This window comes from Gopherus evgoodei, chromosome 20, assembly GCF_007399415.2.
Source record: "Gopherus evgoodei ecotype Sinaloan lineage chromosome 20, rGopEvg1_v1.p, whole genome shotgun sequence".
Taxonomy (NCBI): Eukaryota; Metazoa; Chordata; order Testudines; family Testudinidae; genus Gopherus; species Gopherus evgoodei.
Genome location: NC_044341.1, coordinates 12,362,984 through 12,386,547, shown reverse-complemented (window position 1 = coordinate 12,386,547; position 23,564 = coordinate 12,362,984). Strand labels below are relative to the sequence as shown.

The window sequence follows — 23,564 nt, the reverse complement described above, 5'->3', positions numbered from 1 at the left end:
GGCAAACGCAACTGAAATAAGCGTCAAGTTCATACAAACCTCCAACATTAAATTGCTATGCCTGATATAAATGTTTTCACCATCTAGTTTCTTTGATCTTTTCTGTGAAAATGAAAGAAAGGGGGAACAAAAAAAAGAAAAGCACAAAAAATTAAAATGTTGTTCTTGCGGGAATCGCAAATTGGCAAATAAAAAAGTGAAATAAATGTTTGGAGTGCAGCATTGTGCCAATATGGGATGGGCCATAAACCACAAGAACGTTTGTAGAAAAGTCACCACCAAGAAATGGAGGACCTTGCTCATGAACAATGGAATAATGTAATGAGTTTCATTTAAAGAGACAGTTCCCAGAGTTCCATTGGCTAATTTGCATCGCTACAACAAAGGCATCCTGCTCTCAGCAAATAAGTGTTCAACATTTTCTATGGAAGACTTGCAAAGATTATGACATTTTCAACTTCCTGATAATGAAGTGTGTATGGTGCTGCATTAAATGGTATTGTATGTATAGTTTTTCCAATGCTTCCAAGCCTTTAAAAAGCATTTTATTAAAATGTGTACTACAATTTATACCTGAAATACCTTCAGCGTTTTACATATCTTCCCCATCATGTACCCCATAAAACTATAAATGGGTAAGTTTTTGCATTTCCTGGAATGTTCAATGTACAATTTTCTTGTGCTTGTTACTAGCTTTACTTCTGTACAGAACTGTGAAACACAATTCATAATTTGAAACAGAGTACGTTTCTCACTAAAAAGTTCTTTAACAATCCCTGGGACAAAAAGCTGAATCATTTTGAAAACAAGGAACAGATACTTGCAGATTAAAAATCAAAGCACATGAAGAAATTGGAGCACTGTCTTTTTAAATATATTAAGTATGCATGAGTGATATGGCAATTTTGCTTGGTGAAAGTGTAAAAGGGCTAACCTTCCTCATTCTGATCGGCTCTTCCTCTTTTTCTGCAGGCTGCTGTTTTGCAGTGATAAAAAACAAAAAATGTTGGTTCATTTAGTTATGCTGAACCTTCATTTTATAACCTTTTTAAAAAAATGTGAACAACCTAACTGATAATTATCAGCACAAACCTGGGGCTGGTCACCATTTGTGGTAGGCAATGTGACCTCGCTGTGCGTTTTCCCCACCTACATATAAGAAATAAAGTGGTAAAAACATTTCTTGTTAGTAGATTTTTGGAAACCACTCAGTTTCAAAACACAGCTGAAATATTAAGTTGGTTCTGAAATGTGGCAACATGCAGGAATCAACATGCAGTCTTTTGAAGAGAGTTAACAAAACTAACAGTGACAATTTGTTAGTTCAACATCATGTTTCTAAAACTGAAAGTACAATTGAGACCAGTGTTTTAAAAGACCCCAAGAGCATTTATTTAATAGCTCCACCAAAGACAGGCTTTTTGTTTTAAGGATACTTGGAAGCCCATGTTTCCAAAGGTTATCTACAATTTGATACCCCAATGAGATCACTGTCAAAAGTGACATGTTCAAATTAATAGACATATAACTTTTCAAAGACAGAAAATAAAGATGTTCTTTCATGGTGATCATCTAGGCTGACCCCCTGTATAACACAGGCCATACACGTCTATAAGTATGTATTTACATTTGTCAGCCAATTGACCTACCAGTAGCACTGGATCCGAGTCTTTCATTCCACATAACTGTGGAGCTAAGAACCAATATTTTCAAAGCTTTTTAAAAGTTAAAAGGAATTGAATTCATCCAATTCACATAGGCAATCCAGGCTGTAACAGAGATAGCATGCTTACATTTGATGGGCAGGATAAAGACCAAGAATCATTCAAATAAAACTGCATTGCCTGCTAGCCTATCACTGAAGTAACTTTGGAAAGATTACCTTGATGGGCCTGTTGAAATAGCAATACCACCACCACCATAATGCAGGAAGAATGTTGAAATGGGATAAAGTATAAATACAGGAAACATCACAAAGATTGGTGGTCACAAGGCAAAAATAGTTATATATGCAAGGATAAAGAAACAGGTGATTAACCCAAGACTAGATTCAATTTTGGAGCAGTTTAGGAGCTTCTAGAGTCTACAGGATTTTACAAGAATTCTTTCTACACTAAGCGCAAAGTAAACCTAATATTGTAACTACTTGAAAAATCTGTCAGATAAATGAGGGACTGGGTGAATGGAATTATTTTAAACACAACCATTGTGTGGCATTAACCTGTTTTACAATGTTTCAATTATCTGCAAGACTCTATTAGTCTTTGGCACTCATCCTCAGTGACGCAGCGCTCCTGCTCCACGCCTTATGACAAAAAGTTCAGAGCTCTTAACTATTTGGCAATGGTGTACAGCCATTGACAATTTTAAACTGTGGTGTCATCAGTCTAAGTGTGGGTTACCAAAAGTTGTGTTTCATTAATCATATAGAAGGTCCTGTTGACTAATTGATTTGTTCACCTCTCATGTGTGTTTTTATATACAGAGATATATAGCAAGTAGACTATGCAAGGAAGAGAGGCACCTATATATCAAAAGAAATACACTTAGTACTGTATGTTAAGGAAGCTACAAAGTGGTTAACACACAATGAAAATGTGACACTGTGATTATGGTTCTGAATTGTGGTTTTGAAGGGTCAAATTCACCAGTTTTAAGTGGATGCAACTTCATTAGAGTCAGAGATTGGCCAGATGTAACCAGGTCCAAATTTGGCCCTATGTTTCCGGATTGCCACCAGTTTTGTCCAACCAACAGGAATTCTTAATATCCCTACAGAGATTCCTTGAAGACTGAAAATAAAGATTTCTTGGCTTGTCTGGGGGGGTGGTGAGGATATTGCACTGTCTCTTCCCTTGTGCCTCAAGTGCTTATTTTATACATACTGATCTCCCATGGAATACAACTACATCTACCACACATGACTTGCTCTCTATATGATGTAATTACAAGAAGAGTTTGACTCCCAACAAAAAATGGGGAAAACAGAATGTACAATATTCAGAGTGACAGGAAGCAATCTTAAGTTATCTACCCTTTCTCCACAATCCACACCCTCTCTCAAAATAAACTTTAAAATAATAATGTTGAAACACCTCTTCATATACTATTCTGCCTTATATTTTTATCTATCTATATTTTAGACAAAATACTCACAGAAGAACCAGATATTTTCACTTTCCAATTTTTAAGTAGTCCCATTTAATAGTATATTCAACACACAGTCTCTAAACAGTGTTTGAACAGTCATAAATCAACATTTTAGTCCAGCTGCCAGCCTGTCAGAAGTCCATTAACAGCTCTCCAGGGAAAACAAATCAATTAAAACAACACTTTACACTATAAATGCTGGAAGACTCTGGGCCCAATTCTTCTCTCACATGGTGTACATCAGGAGCAATTCAACTGAAGTAAAGAGCATTACTAGTTAACAAGAACAAATTCAGTTGTACATGGAGTTAATTCTCAGCAGAACATACCATTTTAAGCTGATCAAAGGGTAACACCGAATTTGTTTAAGACCATCCCTGAAAAAAAGTTCTGCCCTAGGTACAATTAAGACATGAAAATTGTGACATGCACTGTAGCATTTTTTGTGGTATCTTGAAGTTCAGGAAAGGTATTCTCTGGAATCACAACCAACTAGCTAGAGGGGATCCCATTCCCAGTCCACTGACTATACAGGGATGAGATACCTCTCTACCCCTTCCCATATAATGCAACATTGCCATTGGAGGCCATTTTAGAGCTAGCATTCCATATAAAGCAAAAACCACTTGCAGTCCTCACAAATAAACACTTTATGGTAATTCTAAGGCTAGGGTACCTTGGCCACTTCAGATGGTTCCATCTTCACCTTCTCGGGTAGCATTTCTTCATGCTTTCCCTCAGTTTCCACAGCTTCCTTCTCCACTTTAGAGACTACTACTATTTCCTTGGTATCTGATGCAGCTGGTGGGGTAGGTTCAATATGTCTCTGAGCAACGGCTGGTGCAGAGGTGGGCTGTGGGCTTCGGTCAGGTGTAACTACCGCTACTGCTGAACAGGAAAAAAGAGTCAAGGCAAGATTCAAAATGCATAATGATTCCAGATCCCTAGGAAAATCTTCCCAGATTAGAGCACTGTAGTTTAAAGAGAAAAAAAAAAAGGGGAGGGGGGATAAAGCAGCTTGTGCATTTAGTACAGAAAGGTGGAGGATATTTTCCTTATAGTTTTAACAACAGGCATTGTATAGAAAGTTAAAAAGCAAGCTTACACTCTGCAAAGAAGCCACACCAGAAATACTAATTTACTTGTGACCCTGCAAGGAGTTTCTGGATCTTTCAAACACCATTCATATAAGTTCATCACTATTAAACCTTTAAAGTACAAACATTTATAACTGTGATCATTTGTATTAACTGTACCATGAAGTCCCCAAACAGAAACTTTAGAAGTTTTTGAATCAGACATTGAGATTCTCCATCTCCTCACCATCTCTGGATCAGATTTATGCATTTTCTTTTGACCAATTAAAAATCACTAGGTATTTCGTTATAAAACTTTACAGACAAGCAGCAGTCTCGAGTTGGCTTCCAAAGCAGACTTCTACTTTTTAGGTCAGATGATTTTCCCTGCCACAAGAAGAGTCACTGATGAGAAACGATGCCCATCATTTCCCAGTTGGTGAAAGGTGCAGCACTGAACATATAGGCTTCAAACACGAGTCTGTCAACAGAAGCATGCCTCACATACAAGCATCAGGTATATGCAAAACTCACCAAACTTCTTCCTTCCCCAATTCTAGCTTCTGAGCAATCAAGTTTCTAAAAATCCTTACATTTAGGAATAGGTGGCCAAACTGATCCTTTATGTCAAAGCAAGCCCCAGACAATTCACTAAGCAATTTCTATACCCACAATAGCCTATTCATTTTTATGGTTGTCAAATTAAACTTCTTCCCATTATCTGAAATAATAAATTCAGTTTGACAGAAGCTCATATTCATGAAGTCAATTACTGGTTCAAATCAGGGGTGCTGGAACATTTTTAACAGTGGGGGTGCTGAAAGCCAGCCCTCTTACCCCCCCTCTGCGCCTCTTCCCCCTTCCCCTGAGCTGGGGCCAGGAGCAGAGCCATGCCTCCAGGAGAACAGGACCAAGACAGAGGAAAGGGGGCTGAGGTTAGGGCCGGCAGCTGGGACCCGGGGCTCGCAGCCCATGTGTGGGGCCAGGAGCTGAGCCCCACCTAAAACCTGGGGGTGCTGCAGCACCCCTCCACACCCTTAGTTTCTGGGCCTATGGCTCAAATAGGACAGTACACACTCGATACTTTGTCCAAGCTAATACTAATTTACTACGGTTCACCCAGCTAGACCCAAGACATCAGAAATTTTCAGATTTAAGAATCATAGTCTGTATGTTTAAATATCCTCTAATCCCTGTTTTGCCTATCATTCAAAAAGATATTAAAATGCTTTTTGTCTTTGTCTATAAAATAAAATAGACAGAAATACTGTATGTATTTGACCAACACAAATAGCAAACCAAGAGAAAAATGCAAGAAAACTGCAAACAATTACTGGTAATCAAGGGCACAAATTTGTTGATACTGAAGTTTACTTAATTTTCACACTGTTACATATTAATCCAAGATATCACATCTCAAAAAACACTTCTCCTACACATCAATAAGTGCCTAGTATTGACCTGGCATCCTTTTGGCACAATCTCATCTAGCACCACTGCCTTGACACTGCTTGTACTGCAGAAGTGACAACAAACATGGGAGAAATTGTACGTGGTAGCTGTGAGATAGCAAAAGAGTCAGTCTTAGTAGAAGGAAAAGTAAACCACACGGGTGTGAGAAGCCATCACAACTGTACCTGACTCCTTTTGGACTGGTTCCAGAAATTTGAGTTCTAGTTCTAGATCTTTCATCATCATCACTTTCTCCTCCTCCTCATCTTTGTCTATTGGGCGTATCTCAATATTTTCAAGGACATGTATAACTAAAAAAATTATGCATTCATTAAAATGCCACCTCAAAGACGGCATGGAAAAAGAGAAGTTATCAAGAGCAAGCTTGCAAGAACAATCTCTCTTCAGGAACCTTGTCTGAATATCAGCACGCAGAATTATGATACTAATTTTTTGATGCTTTGGGATAAGAGCACAGGGGGAGAGAAAACAAAATTCATAGTTTCCTTTGGCAGCCTATAATTACTTATCTGATGTATCAAATACTAATTACTCTGATTACGAGATTATACTTAAAATGTATTTCTGTACCTAGCATAATATCCGCTATAGAGGGACAGCTTGTTATGGATAATAATGAAGAACCACGTACTATGAGAGTGGTCAGGCTGAGAAAGGAAACAAACAATTAACTGTCAGGTGTGCACGGATTCAATGCCTAGGAGGCAACATGTTCACAAAAGTCCATCTCAACAGAGCTAGGTGGAGAAATCGTTACAACTGGGCAATAGCCATGTGCATGGTTTTGGAGGTGTATTAAGCCACTACTGTGACCCACAGAGGTGCATGTGATGGGATCAAAGAGTGGAGGGAATGGGTACCTTGCAAAGACTGGTTGATGGGAGAACAAAGGAATGATTTCCCTACAAAGGGAAGAAGAAACTCTGCTGATGTACAAAACTGTGGACCATGTGATCCAGACATAGCTGGCAGGTTGGAAGTGCAAGGCTCTGAGAAACTAGTTTTGCCTGACACACTGCAGTAGGTAATACCTGGATATTCTGTAATTTATCACAGAGCTAGTTTACTAGTTTAATCAACCCTTTCTACAGTATCCAAGTAGGAGATATTTCTACTTATTTTACATTTTATTTTATTACATTAGGTTGGTCTCCAACTTTTGTAATTTGCCAATAAAATCTGCCTTTAAGACAAATGGAGGTTTATTTGAAGTAATGGAATGGCTTGGAAAGAGCAACTGACTCCAGGGGAGGCTGAATCACTAGTGAATAGCCACCAAGAACAATGCAATGAAAAAAGGAGGTTGCAATCTAACTCCTCAAACTGTGTAGCACAACAGCGGCCATAGGTCAGGGAGAGCACAACTTGAACAATTCTAGACTTTGTATACTGCTAGTAGGATTCATGACACACATGCCTATGAAAGTGACAACACTGCAGCACTTCCAGCAAGTACACCACCTTTGGAGACTGCCATCTGTATGTATCACAGTGCATGTACCAATGGAACTGCTGAACCACTGCTGTAAAAATATATGTTTTTTATGTCTCCCCACCCCCCTAAAGTTGTCTGGTTCATAACTACGTTTGATGTAGCATTATGATTCAAGGTACTTGCCATGTTTACTCTGGTTTTAATTGAGTTAGTACCACCCCAAAAATTCTAGCCATATTCTATAGTATTTCAGCACCTTTAACGCTGGCAATCCATAACGCTGCTCATACATAACAAATAAGCTGTGTAAAAGCAGGTGTAAGTACTGTAGGAGGTGATGTTAGCATGACTGTATGAGAAGCCATCACAGCTGTACCTGGCTGTTTTTGAAACGGTTCCATTAATTTTGATTCTGGAACAGTAACCTTAAACACCTCCTCTTTCTCCTCTTCCTCTTCTTCTGCTATTGGTTTCATCTCAATATTTTCAAAAGTATGTTTGGCTAGAAGAAGTTACGAATGCATTAATATACCAAATGGAAGACTGCATGGAAGTAACAGTCACTAATGGTGAGGTTAGGGTCAATGGGGACTCACCTCTTAAGGACAGCCTATGTCTACATTGGGGGGGACGGGACGGCCAACACATTAAAATTGCCTGTTTTAAGCGCTCTAGGAGTTAGATCTTTAGTATAACCCTGCGTTGCAACTGCATACCAGAACAATCAGAATTGTGTCCTGGTGTCTTAGTTGCTAGTCCTTTGCAGTGCCTTGTGGGAGGCCTGGGTTGATCTACAGTATCTATCTCTGACTTCTCAAGCCAGCCGGAGCTGGCAACACTTGCGCAGGCAGATGTCACTTCGGTGTGGAAGAAGATGGGAATGACTGGCCTGTGTCAGTCTCCATCTTAAGAAAAGTATTGATGGGCCTCTCTCTCTCTTTTTGGACAGAAACATTATGGCTACAAAACAAGGTTTCTATAGTGAATTGTGGTGGAGTGGAAGAATGGGACTCTACTCAAACACAGATATGGAGGATGCTGGCTGGACAGAATTATGCACCAGTAAGCATTCATCATGAGTTTCCTTTCATTATTAGAGAAGTAGCAAACAGAGCAGATCTCAGATAACAACACTGGTATAATACACAAATTTGTCCTAAATAATATACAAAATTTATACACATCTCAGCTTCCTTGCCAAGAAGTCACCAAGATACTGTTGTAACAAATAATAAACATGTCCTAAGAAATCTAGGCTCTACAAAAGATGGCTCCCCAAGATGTCGTGAACTACAAAACGTATTTAACAAGATTTAAAAAAAAAAAAAAAAAAAAAAAGGCCAGCAACCTCTAAGATGAAATCCAAAACGAGTTTTAAAGCAGATGTTTTAGGATCACAAAAACAATATTCCACATTTTTAATCTATCATTTACAAAGTACACAAATTTAAAATATAGTCTTATTTGAAATGTAAATCTCTCCGTCTGTGCACAGAGTTTCTGTCTAAAAGTCTGCTGGATTTATTTACAACCATCTGTATCCCACTAACCCCCTCTTTTTGCCCTATCACTGCAGAGATATTAACAGGCCTCTTTTTACCTTGAATGATCGCTTAGAAAACAGTATGTTCCACCTTGCATTTAGCTGTGATGTTCAGAGTACTTTTACCAGACCTGAAGAAAAGCTCTGTGTGGCTCGAAAGCTTGTGTCTCTGACCAACAGAAGTTGGTCAAATAAAAGATATTACCTCATCCACCTTTTCTCTCTAATCTCCTGGGACTGACAGCCACAACTACACTGCATACATGTCTAAAAAGTGTAATCAAGCAATTCTATTCCAACATTTCTCCACACTTAAGGACATAAACCCATTCTGGCTGCCTGACTATAAAGACACATCTTGCAAAGAAATGAAGAAAAAGGCCAAAATTTGTGAAACATTTCAGAGAGATCAAGAACAAGCATAAAAAAGGAAAGGATAGAAAAGGCACTGCAGAGAGTCATAGCCACCACAGCTATACCTGGCTTCTCTCCGAACTGTTCCACAGGTTTTGATTCTGGAATCTCAACCATCACCACATCCTCCTGCTTCTCCTCCAATATAGGTCTGACCTCAATTTTTTGAGATGCATGTTTAGCTGAAGAAATTGTGCACATGTTAACAAACTACTCATGTAGCATATAGCAAAGGCTGCAGACTTCAATTCGGACAGAAGCATTAATTTGTTGTTTTTATTTTCAAGGTCTGATATTAAAGCACAAGATTAGTAAAAGTGGAACTCTCTCTTCTCCTATGGTACTTGCCCATAGAGTTTGAAATGAACATCACGCCAACACCATTGATGAAGTTTAAAAACTTATTAGCAGTACAAAACAAGTACCACCACTTGGATCCCAGATGTACTATGGTGATCCAAAGCTAGATCTATGGTAGTTTTTGAAAACTACTACATCAAAGTTAAAATGTACTATTTTTCTTTTAGCTTTTGGTGGTAACAGGACAAGCAGGTACAGACTTTTTAGTGAAGTGTTTTATGGCATTTTCTCACGACTTGAGTTTCTTTCAAAACTAAAAAAGGAGTCTTGGGGAGAATGGGTGCTGCTTCAGCATATAATAAAAGAAATCTGTTTCAACAGACTGTAGGAATAGGGTCAGTCTTCAGGATTTAAATCACAACATTCTTTTTTGCTTATCTTATTTGACAGTTCTGTGAAATGTCACCCCACTGTCATTTATGAGCTTTATAACAAACCAATTTATTTCTCTCTACAATTTTTTTCTGCCCACAAATTTTGAATCAGAATTGACTATTTTTAATGAACTAAAATTAACAAAATGAACTGCCTCACAACAACTAAGTGTCTAGAAATATATTCCAGGCACTGTCTCAGTTTCAGGCTCTTTACATCAGCTTTCTTCTTTAGCTAAGCTAAATAATTAATTATTATTATTATTATTAATAATAATAAAAAAAGGTATGAAGCCTAAGCCTACAGGGTGATTTTCAATAGAAAGAAATATGGGATGGGTTTCATGTATGGAAACCTTACAATAAGGTAATGAAACTTCACTCACCTCCATCAAGGCTTCTAGATGCCCGTTTACTTGCTGTTCGTTCAAACTGTGGAGCAGGTCTGTCAATCAAGGCACTAGCTTGTCTTGTCTGGGCCTGCGTCCGTCCACTATAATGGAATTTAGAGCCCAGTGCCAGGAATCTCCTCTTGGGAAGTGCTTCAGGGGAAGTTAGCCTGAAAGGTACACATGTACTTTAGTTTTATACCATTAAATCACTCATATTATATAGAAAGAAATTAAAGAGATAGGGGGTGGGGGAGTGGAAAAACTGAATATATTTTTCTAAATGATCTCTTAACATCAGTGGCGGCTCTAGCTTTTTTGCCGCCCCAAGCACGGCACTCAGGCAGCCTTTGGCGGCTTGCCTGCAGGAGGTCACCGGTCCCGCGGATTCGGTGGCGCGCCTGCAGGAGGTCCACCAGTCTCGCAGCTTTGGTGTACCTGCTGCCAAATTGCCGCTGAATCTGTGAGACCGGTGGACCTCCCGCAGGCAAGCCGCCGAAGGGCCCTTGCAGGGACCAGCAGGGTGCCCCCCACAGCTTGCCAACCCAGGCAAGCACTTGAAGCACTGGTGGCTGGTGCCTGGAGCCGCCGCTGCTTAACATAACATACGCCTGGGGCGATTCTGCATGACTGTGCACCTGCCACCATAGCAGAATTCCTGTGCTTCTCTGTAGAAAAAAAACAGGGAAGCTGGGGCACAGGGGGGACCAGGAGTGCAGCTTGGGGCAGGAGTGCCTCTACCCCCCCAGAGTCCAGGCATGGGTGGGCACACAGCATTACATGCCACTCCCCCCCCCATTTCTGCAAGCACAGATCTGCCTAGCTCAAGGAGGCTGCATGTCTGCTCCCCAGACTCTGCAGCTGAACGCCGCCTCCTGAGCCCTGGTGCAAGTTGTGCTGCCCTTCTGTGTGCTGGGAGCCTTCCTGTTTTCTGTGCAGCATTGAGTGCTCTCGGTGGGGTGGGAAATGAGGGAAAGGGGGGGTGAAGGGGGTAAGGGGAAGAGGCAATGTGGAAGGAAGGGGGTGTGGAATAGGGCAGGGGGTGGGGAATGTGAGACGGGGGATGGAGATAGGAGAATCATGGGGGAGGGGAAGCCAGAGCCTGGCATGCAGCATCCCCTCAGCAGCAGCTGAGGCTCCCCCGCTAAGCAGACCCATTGAACCCTCATCCTGACAAGCCCTACCCCCCTATACTTGGACCCCTCTAGTTAGGCCCATAAACCCAAACCCCACCTCACTGATCCCCCAAGCAGCTGCACCTGGATCCCCAACCCATCAAGCTCCACTCCCTAGGCACCCAAACCCCTGCAATGTTTCTATATTAACCAAAAATATAAACATTTAGATTTCTAAGAAAAAGCTTTAGGGAGTAAGGAATGGCCCTTAGATTATTAACATGGGAGAGTAACATATTTACTATCCAGCAACCATTTTTCAAACCAAAAGACTCGTGTGAAGCACCTTATGTTATTTCTTTAGCACAGCAGTTAATCTGAAGTTGTATAAGGTCCTATTATCAATAATTTTTTCTTGACCTTTATCATATCAGTACCTGCACCTCAAACTCCCAAAGCTGAGAGGCACTTTCTGATACAATAACACTGCAAAGTGGATACCAAAACACAGTGCATGACAGCACCGCAATAAGCATCTTTCTACAAACCTTGACATCCTTAGCTCTCATGAAACTCTGTCACTGGTTCTCTCAATCTCAGCCTCTATTTTATTCAATAATCTCTTAATAAAAAGAAACCATTTAGAGGTAAATATAGATCACCACCTGACAGAGATACCAGATAAAATAACCAATATCGGTGTTAAATATTTGCCAAACACTTCTTTATTCTCATTCTCTTATGGCATTTAGATAAAGATGTTATGCTTTCAGTGCCTTACTTCAAGATCTCTGTATTTTGATGGATCTCCTATGTTATGTTCTTGATGGTTAAACATTCATTTGCTAGCTTGATTTATTTTAGGAACACTAAAATAAATGTCTGTCTCCATACACACTTTTTACTCTTAACAGGCCTTATTACCTTAAATCACTATGGAGGAGAGTCAGACATATCTATCAGCAAACGAATTACAAAAACTGAGACTTGAAATTAGTATCACTTTTTAAAACCCACTATATTTAATAAAGAGGTTTGTTTTCTTTTGTTTTTACACACAATTTTAAGCAAGACATACCTGAAAAAAGTGTGATGTTCAACACAGACTTTCCACAGTTTCTTAGCTGCCCGATAACTAGGTAGTTTGAATCCAATGGTACTTTCATATTGTTCTTGCTATGGAAAATTGCAATACAGATTATTTTATTATAGCTACAAGTGACGTATGCAAAAGAACATCACTACATGGAACATACCCAGGTAAAACCCAGGCAAGCAATTCCAAAATTCCCCTCACAGAACTTTCTCGCCATTCTTCCACTGTAGAGATGAGGGTTTGGTCCACAAACCCTGTAGATATATATGAACATACCCAGGCATCTGCAAGAAGGCGTAGGCCCTTCTATATGGAGCCTATATTTCTCTGCAGCAGCTCTGGGATCCCCTTTAAAAGGGATTTTCCAGCACAGAAATGAAAACGTGGTCTGCAACTATATTACGTTTCTAGGCGTATTTTCCCTGGGTGGGGGGAAACGTGTCTCCCCTGGCTTCCCTACTCATTGTCTGCTTCCATTTATGCTGGCCCCAACAAGGTGGGGATAAAACAATGCAGCAGAGGCCACTCCATTCCTCTTTCCACATAGGAAGGAGATCCATGTACAAGTCGAAACAGCATGATCCAGCCCCCTCATACACCATGTTGCTACATACTTTGACAATTGATAAAAGTACAACATTCTGAATTATGAATGGTCATCTAAGGTCCTATGAAATGAATAGCTACTTGCTTTCCACAGCAAGAAAAAAAATGTCTACCACAGAATCTTCTGCTCTCCTCATTAAAGTTATGTTTCCAAGTACTATCAGAAAAATCAAACATTTTGCTTCATTTTGGTTATGGTGAAATATTTTGTTTATATCTGTATTTCTGCAACAAAGATCTGTTATGTGCTTGTATTATTCCAATGAGAATATGTTCAACAGCAGAATACCATACTCTACAAATAGGTGGAGCTAACTACTATGTAATTTATAATTCAAATGTAATTTTATAGGCTCAAATATTTTAGTTTTACATTATAAATTGAATCTACTACAAAGCCAAATAAGACAGGAAATAAGGTATAATTTAAAATGAAAAACCAATTGTACTACTGCAACTATGGAAACAACTTTAAATATTCACAGCATTTTTCTGTTCTTTATGCAAACAAGAACAAACACTAATTAGAAAATGTTTTATGACAATACAGGACAAAAGCAGAAGATAAACTGGCAATGTACCTCCCCTGGCCGGATCTTAATGAAGAAGCTGCTGCGTTTGTAGGAAATCTTCAGCACTTTGGGCCAAGGAAAGCGGTTGATTCTCAGTTTATCTTTATAGACGAGAAGGCCACTGGAACAGACTCCCAGAATGATGTCAACTCCCTCCAAGTCCTAAGAAAGTTAATACATGTTTATACCTACAGCACTGTTGGAGTTACAAGTTCCAGCAACTGATCACCCAGCATTTTCTCTATACACTCCTTTCGGCTTTTCCTAAATAGCTGTTGAATTCATTTGTCCTGCATGTTTGAACAGCTTCCAACTTCCTACGCGCCAAGGGCCAATTTTACTTTCCTTCATATCTCTCCTTAAAACCTGCTTCCTTCTATTGATCTCTTTTCCAACCCCATCTGCTCAAAGTTTGTGTCTGATCTTTTAGAGTTTATACTGTATTTATCAGAATTCTGAGAGTGGATTACTTTTCAGGATCAAACATTAGTTTAAATTCTTCAGATTAAGAGTTTGTCTACACTGGTAGGTTTATAAAGAGCTCTCTATAATACACAGAGAAGCAAATCAGGAAGCGTAACTTCCTTTTTATAAAGCTTGCACTAATGCTTACAACATATCTATTATATGCTTGCATTTCTGCAAAGATGGATGCCTGCCTGCCTACATCTTTGATCAGGGCTCTTGAAATAAGGAACCTGTGGGCCACAACCTACTCCAACAACAAAAATCTCTTACCTTGGCTTGGTGAAGGTCAACTCCATACATAGATAGCTTTTTTGCATTCTCAAGAAATTCAAGGTCTGCTTGGGCTGGAGTCATGGATCTAAAGAAGGTTATGTAGAAAAAAAAAGAAAGAATTGACTATTATTTATAATAATGATTAGTTTAAAAGGAATAGACAGTAATCTTCTATTTAGCAAAAGAATTGCTGAGCCTTGGTTTGCTTCATATTTATTCTATGATAATTCCTCAACATCTTATGCCTCTGAAGTACCTAGGATGACCATATGTCCTATTTTGGCCGGGACAGTCCACTTTTTAAGCCATGTTCTGGGCGCCCTAATATTTCGGCAAAACTGGACATTTGTCCAATTTGTCCAGTTTTGCCAAAAATGTGGGGCATGAAGGAATGTTGGGGGGGGGGGAAGGGGAAGCGAGTGGCTTGGGCCAGCCCTGCACACAAGAAGGGGCTTCGGTGAGCCCCACACAATGTCCGTTTTCCCTTTGGGAAACATGGTCACCCTAGTAAACGGACTGAAAAAGGAAAGCACCACAGTAGAGAATCAGTGCCATGATTCGTAAATAGCCAACTTCATTTGCAAAAAAGGTGAACAAATTAAATCTACTGAAGCCAAACAGCAAACTGTGGCACCCACTCAATACTTTTCAGAATCCAGCTATTGTTCTGAGAATTAAATGCCAGGGAAGTTGAAATCACTTAATAGGAGACTGCTACTAGGAGCAGGCTAGATAAATAAGACATTTTCTGGGACTAGATAGTGTTCTGTCCATAGGAAAGGCCATACAATGCAACTCTGGATAACAGAAGCATCCTGATAATGGGGCTATTTTCAGTGTTGTTGAAGTATCTCTGGTAATAGGCTTCTACTGTGCAAGAGATGTCCAAATGCTATATTGGGACAGTACTCATTTATATACATTTAGTTTTGTTTGCTGCTTTGATAGCTAACTTACAAAGCACTTTACATTTTATGTAAACTGTAAATCCTAGTGTTGTTTCTTATGCAGGCATGATACAATACAGATCAACGGGAATAAAAAGGATGAATATGGCAACAACAGCCCATTTTAAGTGGAACAACAAGGTCAACATTCATCTCCTAAACACAAACCCTTTATAGTTCAGATAAAACGGCAATAGCACTAAGAACATTTTATGTGCAAATTCTTTACCTAAAAATCATCTGTTGTTTAAAGTTCTCAGAACATCATCCAATATTAATGAATTCATCTATAAGAAGGAGGCTATATAATGCTACAAATTTAGATATAGCCATGTTATTCAGGTTAACTTTTAATAATTTTGTTTTAAACAAAATGCTATATCTTCACTGGCTCTTTTAAGAGAATAAAACAGACAAAAAAAATAATTCAGCGATGTCAGTTGCCTGTTCTATCACAAATAGTACTTTATAACCTGAAGTCAAAGGAAGATACTGAGCAACTGACAAGCTTATCTTCCGCATGCCTCTCACCCTCATACAAATGTAGAGAAATCAGTTTAAAATATTCATCTGACAGTGAGAGTTTGAGGTGTTCATTATAGCTTTGGTATCACCCTTGTACTGAAGTCCACTATAGGCATTACTAAAAAGCGATAAAGAGTCCCATGGCACCTTATAGACTAACAGACAGATTGGAGCATAAGCTTTCATGGGTGAATCCCCACTTCGTCAGACACAGAAGCTTTCGTCTTCACCCATGAAAGCTTATCCTACAATACATCTGTTAGTCTATAAGGTGCCACGGGACGCTTTGTCACTTTTTACAGATCCAGACTAACACAGCTACCTCTCTGATACTATAGGCATTACTGTGGCTCAACTCACAGCTTTGGGGTAGTCAAGAGAGACTGCAGGTTCAAGTCTCACACAAGGGCTTGGGCTCATGCTCAGTGTTTTATGGCGTTTTCTTTCTTCTCTTAAAACCACCGACACTTGCACCCCTCTTTCAGATTGTACAATACTTACGTATCATGGCGGTAGGCTCCTTAAAAAGTGCAAAGAGAGCTAGATAATAAACAGTTCAGTGTGGTCTCTGTAGTTGAACATGTCAGTATATTAGCGTAAATATGCACAATATAGGATAGCATTTCTTTTTCAAAAAGAAAAAAAAAGTTTTAGTTTAGTTATTATGATCCTCTAACCTGATACAAGAGCTGCTCAAGAGAGATCCACCAGTATGAAAAGGTAGTCACAGAGGGATAAAGAAACCTTTCACAAATATTAGGTTATAGGAAAAGTTCATTCCTATGGGGTCAAAAGACATATCTGGCTTCAAGACTAAACTTGATAAGTTTATGGAGGAGATGGTATGACGGGATAGCCTAATTTTGGCAATTAATTGATCTTTGATTATTAGCAGTAAATATGACCATTGGCCTGTGATGGGATGTTAGATAGGGTGGGATCCAAGTTACTACAAAGCATTCTTTCCTGGGTGCTGGCTGGTGAGTCTGGCCCACATGCTCAGGGTTAACTGACCGCCATATTTGGGGTCGGGAAGGAATTTTCCTCCAGGGCAGATTGGCAGAGGCTCTGAAGGTTTTTCACCTTCCTCTGCAGCATGGGGCATGGGTCACTTGCTGGAGGATTCTCTGCACCTTGAGGTCTTTAAACAACGATTTGAGGACTTCAATAACTCAGACATAGGTTAGGGGTTTGTTACAGGAGTGGGTGGGTGAGATTCTGTGGCCCGCGTTGTGCAGGAGGTCAAACTAGATGATCATTATGGTCCTTTCTGGCCTTAAAGTCTATGCGTCTATTCCCTTTAATATCATCATCCAACAAAGTTGAAAGTGCAGCTATATACCTAGTAATACATTTGAAAAATTGCTACACTCTGAAATCCTTCCACCGAGGTAGAATGCAATTGTACTAGCTCTCTCTGTATATTAAGATCATGAACCCCATCGGGCAGAGGACACATCTTTTTAATGTTTTATATGGTGTTGGTGCTTATGCTAACATACAAAAAGGAAGACAAGGCCCCCTCCCCCACAGGATAACTGAACAATAGAAGAGACACAAAGGATAAAGTTAACAGTATGCACACTATACAGTTCCAAGTGGAATCAAAGCCATCTTCCACTATCATAAGGGTGATGACTAAAAAGACTCCAAAAGTGGGGTTCTTAAAGATACTTTTTAAAGTTTCACAGAACTCTTCTAAAAAGAGTTTATTTTTTCTAGTAGGAAGGAAGAAAACCCTTTTACTAACCAACCAACAGCTGCAAGATATTCTCAGAACATTCTCACTGGTTTTGGACTCACCAATGTTTTCACCAACTCCTTTGTTATTCTTTATATTGCAGTAGTGCCTAGAGGTCCCATTGTGCTAGAGACCATACAAACAAAGTAAAATGAGAACACAAAGACAACCTCTGCCCCAAAGAGTCTAGGATTATGACAAGACACAAACGGTGGACAAATGGACAACAATGGGAGTGAGCGGAGGGGGAGAGGGGAAGGAAGCAGTAAAGGCTACAGTTTATAAGTAAGTAGTCTCAAGGGGTAATTAGTATTACATGACCAACTATGGACTCTCTCAGTATCTGATTCCTTCATAGCACTATCAGGATAGTTTATGCAAAGCAAGTGGGTTATAAATTCTGGAAGGACTTTCTGTAACTGTTTGGAGGTTATTTATTTACTTAAAGCAGATGGATTTTCTTAGTGAACTGAAAACTCATTTATGAAACTAACTCTCTCTCTCTCTCACACTGTTCTGTTTGAAGGCTCACAAAAGATATTGATGGCCCTGAAAAAACCAAAAACAAAGAATTTGGGAAAATACTAAATGGCTGTAATTCTAAGTACACCTTTTACTTTGTGGTGCACAGACAAGTTCTCTTAATACCAGCACTCACCTGTATGTTTTATGTAGTTCCATGACTTTTTCTTCAAGTTCCTTTGTCTGGTTTGGGGCCAGTTTAAACTCACTGACATAATCTGCACTATGTAACTCTGGGTCATAATCTCCCAATTCAGACTGGACTGTGTAAGAACTCAGCAGGGCCAGTGTCGCAAAGGAACAAGGAAGACGCCCTGTAACAATGTCATGTCTAAGCTGAAGACACAAATAATACCTACAGGGAAGAAGCAGAAGATGTGATTTTAACTGAGAGTTCAATAGAACAGTGGTTCTCAACCAGGGGTCCAGGGCAGGTTTCAGGGGGTCAGCCAAGCAGGACCAGCATTAGACTCGCTGGGGCCCAGGGCAGAAAGCCAAAGCCTCATCACATGGGGCTGAAGCCCAGGGCCCTGAGCCCCACCACACAGGGCTGAAGAAGAAGCTTGAGCAACATAGCTTCATGGGGGCCCTGTGGTATGTGGTCCCAAGCAACCACCCTGCTTGATACCCCTTGACGCCAACCCTGGCTTTTTTATGCAGAAAACCAGTTGCTGTGGCACAGGTGGGCCATGTTGATTTTATAGCATATTGGGGTGGGCCTCAGCAAGAAAAAGGTTGAGAACTCCTGCAACAGAAACAAAAAAAGTGGTCATTTTATTTTGAGCGCAAGCTCCTGAGGAAATGAGGAGGAAGGCCACTTTTTATGTTGCTAAATGGCATGGAGTGGTGTTTGTATTGGCTTATAAGGAAAAAAGAGTCACTGCACCCTCTTCATTCAAAGGATAAGGGCTACACCTCAGTAGTCGGAAAGGAAGAACGATCATAGGATTTAAAAATAAAATCACCCCCTTCAAAATGGAGCAGAGGATGCTTTTGATAACTGACATCAGACTTTGTTCAAGGCATTTAAAAGGTACACGTAGGGATGCATAGATAAAAATCATGCACATATAGACTTCAATGCCGACTGTCCAGTCCTATAGTATAACTCTAAAATATACCTAAAAAGAAGATTTATAAATAGCTTTTGAGCTTTTACCTGAAAAGCAAAATATTATGCACTTGTACTTTCCACTCTCAGTACTTTACTAAGTGAGCCTGATTAGCAGAGTTAATAGGAAATAATGTGTCTTTACCTCGTTATATCCTCTGTCAGCTGTGCTGGATCTGGTGGATAAAACTTTACATTGAATGTAAAGTTCCAGGGGCCTCCTGTAATTAGAAACATACAAGTTTTGAAAATTTACAACAAAATGTTCACAATACAGAAGTTTATAAAAATTATGAATAGCAAACCTGACTTTAAAAATAAAGCATTCAAATGATATTTTATATCTGAATGCTGCCATTTGAACTATTGATTATAGAATGTAGTTTAAAGAGAAGTGATAAAGTTTCTGATCGGTTTTCATTTACTTAGTTTAAAATATATCTTTTATGGGGAACACGTAAGCAGACTATGTGGAGGTGGACATATTCAGATAATATAAGAAATGTGGAATTCACTTGTTTTGGAATCTACTTCTCATTAAATACTTCATACCTCTTCGCTTTTCATTGATGTGATCAAGTATGAATAGAGGACAAACTGCGGTGTGGGTTAATGAATTAGCATTTTACCACCAAAGACTCAGGTTTTAAATCTCCCTTAGGTGAGAAGAAAGAGGTTTTTAGTGGTTAAACATTGGCCCATGCCACACAGCCACCGTATAAATTCAGTACAAGTGTCAATGTGTAGTCAAGAAACATCCAGGACTAAAACAGCAAGCATTTTGCAGGTCAAGACTTAAATGTTTTAGTACAGCTGAATTACAAGGTTTATTTAGCACTTTCAGAGATCTTACTTAGCTCCAATTAGTGTAATCAGTCTTACTTCTAGAAGTACTACAATTATATTCAAAATGCATGCTCAGACACTGTTCAATAAATCACATCTAACAAGCAAATTTATACAAAAATGAAACATTTCATATATTCTCTGGGAGTCACATTATATTTGAAAATAAGATTTTTAAACAAACTGATAAGTGAAATCATTAAAAAGATACAAAATATAATATTCCAATCTAGCACCTTACAATCATAATTACGTTGTGTGGACATTAAAACTCACCCCTCCCCTCCTTACTTCAGAGAGTTCAGATACCAAGAAGGCAGTAGCTTTAAAGATTTATTTTTTCAAGTGTTCAGAATGAGGTCACCATTTCCTCTTGGAGGGTATAATCAATTTTGCCCTTAGATAGCTGACCTGAAGGGCAGAGGCATTAAATGCTTCAGCAGGGAATTTCTAAAATTGCTGCAAAAACCTGAGTCAAATATAACGACTTCATTCGTTACCCTCTAATTCAAAGTTTAAAATGGTACTTAATTCAGGAAGGCAAGTTTTCCTGATTTGGTTTCTTAAAGGATTTAATAAGTCCCATATGAGGCTGGGACAGGGGAGGGTGGGAGAAATCAAACAGACTCCATTTACACAATTGCCTCTTACCCAATACCATAACTGAGTTAAGAGACAAATCCTGCCATTTTCATTCTATGGTGCCAGAAACCTTCAAATTATTCATGAATAAGTTCAAGATAACGGTGAGCAACTTTCCATCTATTTTAAGGGGAACACAAACATTCTGGGATTGTGTGTAGAAAAGTACTGTTCCCTTTTTTAGATCTGTATCTTAATCATGTCATTTTTCCAGCAAGACAATTTAAATTTATCTCAATCAGCTGAGTGAAACAAAGGGTTCCTTTAAATATCATCCTGCTGTAGATTTTTGCACCAGTGTCATAATATTGTACTTTTACCACGAATGTCTCAATGGAGAAAAGCAACTAAAGCTGTGCGCACGAACAATTGCTTTTGTAGATTATAAAAATAAAAATGGATGACTGAATGAAGCAGCTTTCCCAGTGCTGTTTGTTTATTAACCCCAATGGAGTTTTGCCTCTATTATGCCACACAGAGAACCTCTTCAGTTCACAGCTTTGTTGAAATACCTCTCTTCCTCCCTGTAAACCTACACAGAAATTCACTTTCACTACAGTGAGAAGTCGTGAGTTGTGTGTATTCTTTGAAGAAAAACTGGTCTCTGAAAATGGATCTACACGAACACTGGTCCCTGCACTGAACTGGCCCAATATCAAAAGAAGTCACCATCCATTTCTGCTTACACTGTGAGACATTCATCCTGACACTGTTCAAGCCACTTATTCAACTCAGATATCCCATCTGGATGCCTGAACACTTCTGAAGAATCCACAGAAGTTTGCTACAGCATATACTTTTCTTTTCCCGTTTCCCATCTCCTTATTTACTCTTAAGTGATTCTCCATGACATTCATCTCTTTCCCCCCTCCCCACACACACACCCCAGCAGGCTGAAAGACATCTACCTAATTCTGGACTGCACTATGGAGGCACAGCATTTGTCTACCTCCTCACAACGTACTGTAGGATATTCTTCATTGTACCAAAGTGCCACCATTAAGAGTAAAAAGAGGGAGTGCATGCTGTTTGAACTTGTGCTGATCCCTGACAAACACCTTTCCATGAACTCTAACTGTCTTTGAGGGTTCTCTGAATTGTAGGCCAAAGCTATAAATATCTACCAAAAAAAAAAGAAAATAGATCAAGATGAACTCAATCCACTTACCATGAACCTGCTTTTTTATTTCTTTGGCAGAATCCAACCATGTCTGTAAGAGGAGAAAATAGTAAAATTCACATGGTTGACAAGTATGAAAACCACCACAGGAAACAGTTGAGGAGATAATCTATTTAGATATTTTTATCCAGTTTCCTCAGTTGCCCATAATTTATCTCCTTTATTTGTACTTTTGGGGAGCAAGGAGGTGGTGCAAAACTGATGACAGTGAAATTATTTCACAGTCCTGCCAATGCTCCTCCTTCAGTTATAACCTGAAACATCTCAGTCTTGAGCCTCTTCTTAGCAAAAGCTATCAGTTGTAACACACTGTATGAAGACAGTGCAATATTGATAATCATCTTCTAGAGGCTAGAATGAAGCCATCAAATTCATGTTCCTGTGACCTAAGCAGGATTTGTAAACCTGTGTCTTCTGAGGTGAAAAACTAGTATGCCTACCCCATTCAGCCCTCTAAGCTCATCTTTCTTAACCTAAAGGACATTCTACTTTACATGTTTACTGGTACAACTGTGGATAAGTTTAATTTAAATTCATTATTAAAAATATGCTCCTTCTACTTGTCCAATCTTTTCAACTAGTGCTATGAAACCCATGAAAAACAAGGCCCACAGGCCATCTACATAGCGTTTTTGGAGGTCTACGGTTTTGTCAGCATAGCGATTTTAAATGTAAGTGCTGATGCTACCAATGTTAGTTTTCTCCAATGAGAATGGGACAGCCTAGCTGACGGCTCTAATGCAGCCTGAGTGCAGTCATGCATTCATGGAACTCATCCTGTCTGCCTAATCCAACAGACAATGAGGGGTTCAGTAATTAATGATACTCTTATCCAATGCTGTTTCATGAATCAGTGGAAAACAATTCTCCCTTTCAAACTAGTATAAACTCCAATATAAACTCCTTCAGTGCTAAACAGTCCCTCTATTCACTTTCCGCCATTGGAAAAAAACAGAGGATGAAAGTGCCCTTCCTTGCAGACACTGTTGGTTTATTTCTGAAAGTAGAAATATTTAGGTATGATATTTTCATGTGTATGTGCGTGTGCAAACGCACACCTCCCTCTCTCCCATCAAACCCTAGCTAACATTTTAGAGAAGGTTCAAATGTTGGTTTGTTGAATACTTATTAAAATCACTTTAGCTGGTAAACCAAACAACTAGGTGAGGGTGCTTTTTAGAGTGAGTACTGTAGTGCTGGAGGGAATGCCAGACTTGGATGTTTACACTCCATTAAACAGAAAGATATACAGATATAGATATATAAGGCAATTATCTCAAAAGAGCAAAAGGTGGCTGCAAACATTAATAGTTTATTCTAGACTGGGATTAAAATCTATATCGAGCAGCTGTTTAACTCTCTCATTCTTGGTTTTAAGTGACAATAAGTCTCCAACACCGAACAATCCTGCTACTAACAATGTTCCCTCACTCACTGCAGTCTGTACAAAATTACGGCAGCTAACTCCGAATCAGACATCGAGTAAAAAAAAAAAAGCATGTGTACAATTCTGTTTTCAAAGACGGCAATGCAATTAGCTTTCTTCCACTCCTCCTTGTCCCAAACCTAAGGAAGTCTGCTTGACTCAAAAGTAAGGTTTACAAAGACAGGCAGACAAAAGGGGAAGTGGTCAGAGAATGATGACCTGGCAATTTTCTTCCCACAACACAATACACATTGGTCACAAGACTTAGCTTGAACTGCTT

The 23,564-nt window shown here is 39.3% G+C and overlaps 1 protein-coding gene across 33 annotated transcripts in view; it reads right to left on the bottom strand.

The window, feature by feature from the left end:
• EPB41 (erythrocyte membrane protein band 4.1) overlaps positions 1 to 23,564 on the bottom strand; it is a 160,593-nt gene that overhangs the window by 52,163 nt on the left and 84,866 nt on the right. For 11 of the 33 annotated variants that reach the window (XM_030538994.1, XM_030539004.1, XM_030538984.1 and 8 more), the window contains 14 exons: positions 21,847 to 21,889; positions 19,336 to 19,411; positions 18,216 to 18,434; positions 14,342 to 14,429; positions 13,613 to 13,765; positions 12,408 to 12,505; positions 10,212 to 10,384; positions 9,157 to 9,273; positions 7,511 to 7,636; positions 5,864 to 5,989; positions 3,827 to 4,038; positions 1,093 to 1,149; positions 935 to 976; positions 40 to 102 (listed from right to left, as the gene is read on the bottom strand). In XM_030538994.1, coding sequence (XP_030394854.1) covers positions 40 to 102; positions 935 to 976; positions 1,093 to 1,149; positions 3,827 to 4,038; positions 5,864 to 5,989; positions 7,511 to 7,636; positions 9,157 to 9,273; positions 10,212 to 10,384; positions 12,408 to 12,505; positions 13,613 to 13,765; positions 14,342 to 14,429; positions 18,216 to 18,434; positions 19,336 to 19,411; positions 21,847 to 21,889 — 1,593 coding nt within the window. Of the gene's footprint in view, positions 1 to 39; positions 103 to 934; positions 977 to 1,092; positions 1,150 to 3,826; positions 4,039 to 5,863; positions 5,990 to 7,510; positions 7,637 to 9,156; positions 9,274 to 10,211; positions 10,385 to 12,407; positions 12,506 to 13,612; positions 13,766 to 14,341; positions 14,430 to 18,215; positions 18,435 to 19,335; positions 19,412 to 19,742; positions 19,814 to 21,846; positions 21,890 to 23,564 lie in introns of those variants that run through there. The other 22 variants (XM_030538995.1, XM_030539006.1, XM_030539010.1 and 19 more) reach the window with 20 other exon arrangements.